Below are 4,347 nucleotides of genomic sequence, written 5' to 3' on the forward strand. Positions count from 1 at the left end.
CCTGGCATTTCTACAACCCGCACCCTCACCTCACCAGTTTCATCCCTTCCCCCTCCACTTCCTACTCTTCTTTTGCCCATCAGGTCCAGGAGGAGAACCTCTCAAGGAGGCAACCTTGCACCCACACATTCATGCAATCACACACAAGACACAGAGAGTTCTCCTCACCCCTGGCCTCTTTCACGAACACACTTTAATTTTCTGGTGCCTACATTCAACACATGAAAGCTTGATGCTCTGCGGGGGACCAAGGCAAAGGAAAGTTGGGGTGGGGGTTAAGGAAAAGAAGGGAGGAGGAGGAGGAGGGAGGTATAAAAGCGGTGCTTTGAGGATGAGATGTATTAGGAGGGATGTGGAGGTTGGGTGGGGCCCAGGGGTGAGGGGGACGGAGGGGAGGAGGGAGGAAGGGGGGAGGAGGGGGTCACAGGGGCCCCGTCGGAGACCAGGTCAATGTCAAGGGGCTCTCGCTGAAGTGATTCGCGTCAGCCTCTCAAGAGACAAAACAGCCGCCCCTCCGTCCCACCTATACTGTTTGTGTGTGAGAGTGTCAGTTTCTTCAACCTCAAACTGTTAATTGGAGACGGAGGATGTGAAGGTAGTGTTATATTAAGTTTTCTGCATAAACTTGTAAGCAGTCAGTGTGATAGATGGAGGAAGTTGCCAGGTGGGGAAGAAAAGGAAAATTAGCCACACCAAAGGCTTGGCTGTCAGGGAGCGCTGGCAAAGCCTGAGATGCCCATGGCTCATCATCCGCTTAGAGGATCTGACACGCACAAACACACACGTCGCTAAAAGGAAATCTTACCGTGAAGTTGTGTTTTAAATGGTAGTTGTACCTGAGCATCATTAATAAACCGTAAACTTGTATGTTTTTTTTTCTTGATTTCTTGCTCCAGGACAAGTTATTTATTCACTCTTCCCTCGTCTCTGTTCTTCCCTCATTTCTTCTCTCGTCAGTTTTTTTTTATGCCTATTCCTGGTTTCTCTTTACCTGTTTCTCTTCTTCTACTACTGCACATACTGTAGAGAGCTTTTAAGTGCGGCTTGGAAGACGAACGCACGTGTGCAGAATAAAGGACAGCATGGAAACTATCAAACGATTTGCAATTTGAGTGAAGGAAGGGAGCGAGTGTGTCTGTATTGCGCCAGAGCGTCTGCTTCATACCAGCAAGGCTTCTGGGAAAGGAAGCCAGCGATCAGACTGCACCCTGGGCCATAAAACCCCCACAATGCACTGCCTCTTGCTTCTAACTCCTCTAAGACATGGGGAAAAGGCAATTAAAGCGTTTATAGGCTTCGCCCCCTAGATTTGCAGCCAGCAATTAAAAATCATTACTAATCAAATAAAAATAAAAGTAGCTCAAACTACAATTCGGCCAGGGCATCGATTGGATTTATGCTACTGCGAAAGAGCTCATAAAGACTGGTAGGACTTAATGTTACATTCTTTACAAAAATGTGAGAAAAAGGTTAAAATTTAATGGCAGGCAGAGTGAAATGAATATAAAGCCAGCTTATAAAATCCCAACGAGGCAACTTTTCTCATTTTCCTTTTTTCCCTATCACACTACAATTCTCTTAAGCTAAACCCAGTAAATTTTATGTGTCTATAGAAATTGTGAAAAACTGGGACACACTGGTGGTTTCCAGGGTGTAGGGAGATTTAGAGGGTTGGCAGACAGCCAATGAGAGCTCCCGGATCAATCGTGGCGTTGATGCATGCGAAGGTTTGTGGGTGTTAACAACGGAGAGCCATGGTGGTCAGAAATCACCTTGACTGACACTTTGACACTGGGTGGGCAAGCACCACAAATAGAAGTGTCAGCCATCTCCATGGCTGGGGTTTTACAATGGCAGCAGTGTGGCACACCTTAACATGGTACCCTGAACACAGTGCTACACTCTGGGGTTACAAAGTAGCACTGCATCTCGGTGACTGGGTGACAGGTGATGGAAGAGGTGTTTTTTTTAGAAGCTGGTGAAGTGCTTCCAAAGGAAACCCTTTTAGTTTGAAGTAAATCTCAAGTTTCTTCAAACTAAGTCTAAAGTTACTTCAAAATAAAGAAAAGGACTAAAGGAAACATACCTCTAGATCTTTCATGAGTCAGTTCTTACTGGTAGACTAGGAAACGCTATTCTGAATGCAGAAATCTGCAGATATTTGAAGGCCAATAGGATAACACTGAGGATGATGATTGATACACTCATACACACACACACACACAAACACACAAATACTGTATAAGTCTGTAGACTGACCGTGGCCGGGCAGACCCATGCTGCTCGCCAGCTGGTAGAGCCGTTGTTGTTGCTCCTCGTAGGACCCTTGCTCGCTGAGCGCTGACATCATGCGCCTGTAGTGCTCCTCAGGGCTCATGTGGCCGTGGCTGCCGCCTGCCTCCACCACCGGGCTCTGGGAGTTCTCTGGAGAGAGGAGGGAGACATTTATATTATGACCAATCAGTAACCGTCAATATACAACTCATCAGGGGATAAGTACTACCTTGAAAATGCACTGTAACTGTAAAACCTCCATTAAGATATTAACTTGCTATTAATTTAGTAATAATTATCTTGTGTATTCATACACATTCATCTCCATGTCAGTCATGATTGTGAGGAATTTGCCTCAAGCACATACTTGCATCAAATTTACTACACAGCTTCAAAAGTCAGCCAGAGGTCACACATTTTGGAAAATTTGTAGTTCAATACCCAAAATCACATTTCAGTCCAACAGAAGGCTTACTGCAGCTTAGGAACCAGTCTGTTAACTCTTCAGAACGATGTGTATCCTAAACACCAGAATTTCATTTGAGTAATTTTGAGCAATTTGAAGGGAGTGAATTTTCTGTCACATTCTGTGATTTTGGCTGATAAGACAGGTGTACTTTTAGGATACAAATCATTCCTTATGCAGTTTTAAAATCAGAACACATTGCCATCGTAAACAAATAATTACTTAGAATTAATTTTACAGAGCTTCTGCCTTTTTAATAATTACTGCACTCTCTGACATACAAGCTTCCTGAAATATCAGCCACAAAACATGCTTTTACACAGATCATTCATAAAGAAGACAGCACTGATGGATGGGATACCTCTTTGAATGAAGCTACATGCATACAACCATGCATTGTTAATGGTCTGAGCCTGACCTCAGCATGAACTCAGTAGGGTTGTTTTACTTTACTGTATTTTGACTGTTTTAATGAAAAAAACACCATCAAAAGAATTTTTAAAAAAGAAGAAAAAGAGTTTTTTCCACCGTGTGTATATGTGTGTATATGTGTGTACTGCTGTGCTGTGTTTAAGGTGTTGTGAAGACGATGTGGTGTATGATATCTATCTAGCTGTCAGTCCCCACACTTAATCTCTCTCTCTGACCTCCCTCCTCCCTCTCTCTGTCAATAGTAACATGATCTAAGGTAAGGGCGGTGGGGGATATGGGGAGGTGGTTAGGGAGTTAGAAGAGGGAGAAAGAGGATGATGAGGAGGAGGGAGAAGCAGAAGAAAGCAGGGGTTATTTTTACCACCCTCCTTCTTATTGAAACCTGAGCCTGGCCCCGGGCAGGCGAGCAGGAGTGGCGCTGAGGAGCGGAGGTGGGGTGGAGGTGGTAGTGGGGGGAGGAAGCGAGCACGCAAGCATCTCTGTCTCCACCGCCAAGCTCCAGCTAATCCACCCAAGGTCCTCCAGAGTATGTGAGTTTGTGTGTATGTGTGTGCCCGCAACTAGTCTGTGCCTGTCTAAAGTTTTCTCGCTCTCTAAACACAGCGGGGGGTGCCGACTTTGCAACAGAAAGGAAAACAGACATCATTTACACAGCGGCATCCAATCTCTCCAGCTGCATCCAAACACTACTCTCTCTCTCTCTCTCTCTCTCTCTCTCTCTCTCTCTCCTCTCTCAATCCATTATCTCCACTGCATTTTAGCAATTGAAGGTATAGTGGCTCTGTCGCCAAACGTGGGGGAGAGGCACCGAGATGTAAGCACACACACCAAACACACAATACAGGTGCAGAGCTCAGGCGTTGTGGTGTGTACAGAGCTCAAGGTTAAGACACGGATTCAGGCAGGTGTTTTGAATATGGGCTTAAATGCCACTTCTCTGAACAGCAGGCTGCACACACACATACTCACACAAAGAGTCTTCTTTATCTGTCTCCCTTATGCAAATATACAGCTAAAGAAGAATATATGCAAGGCGTATACAGAGGTTGTTTGCTTTAAAAGCCAAAAACCTAACCACACAGGCACAAGAGCACAGCGTCAAAATAAAAACACATGAGCTCCATTCGCCTTAAAAGGAAGCCAAGCCTGAGTACACAAACAGAGACACACACACA

At 45.0% G+C, this 4,347-nt stretch overlaps 1 protein-coding gene across 1 annotated transcript in view; it reads right to left on the reverse strand.

The window, feature by feature from the left end:
• samd11 (sterile alpha motif domain containing 11) overlaps positions 1–4,347 on the reverse strand; it is a gene marked incomplete in the record, with an annotated part of 46,274 nt that overhangs the window by 7,580 nt on the left and 34,347 nt on the right. The window contains 1 exon segment of the mRNA XM_035656873.1: positions 2,260–2,424. Coding sequence (XP_035512766.1) covers positions 2,260–2,424 — 165 coding nt within the window.

The sequence above is a fragment of the Morone saxatilis genome, unplaced genomic scaffold (genome assembly GCF_004916995.1).
Source record: "Morone saxatilis isolate NCDOM2014 unplaced genomic scaffold, NCSU_SB_2.0 Contig15, whole genome shotgun sequence".
Classification (NCBI taxonomy): Eukaryota; Metazoa; Chordata; class Actinopteri; family Moronidae; genus Morone; species Morone saxatilis.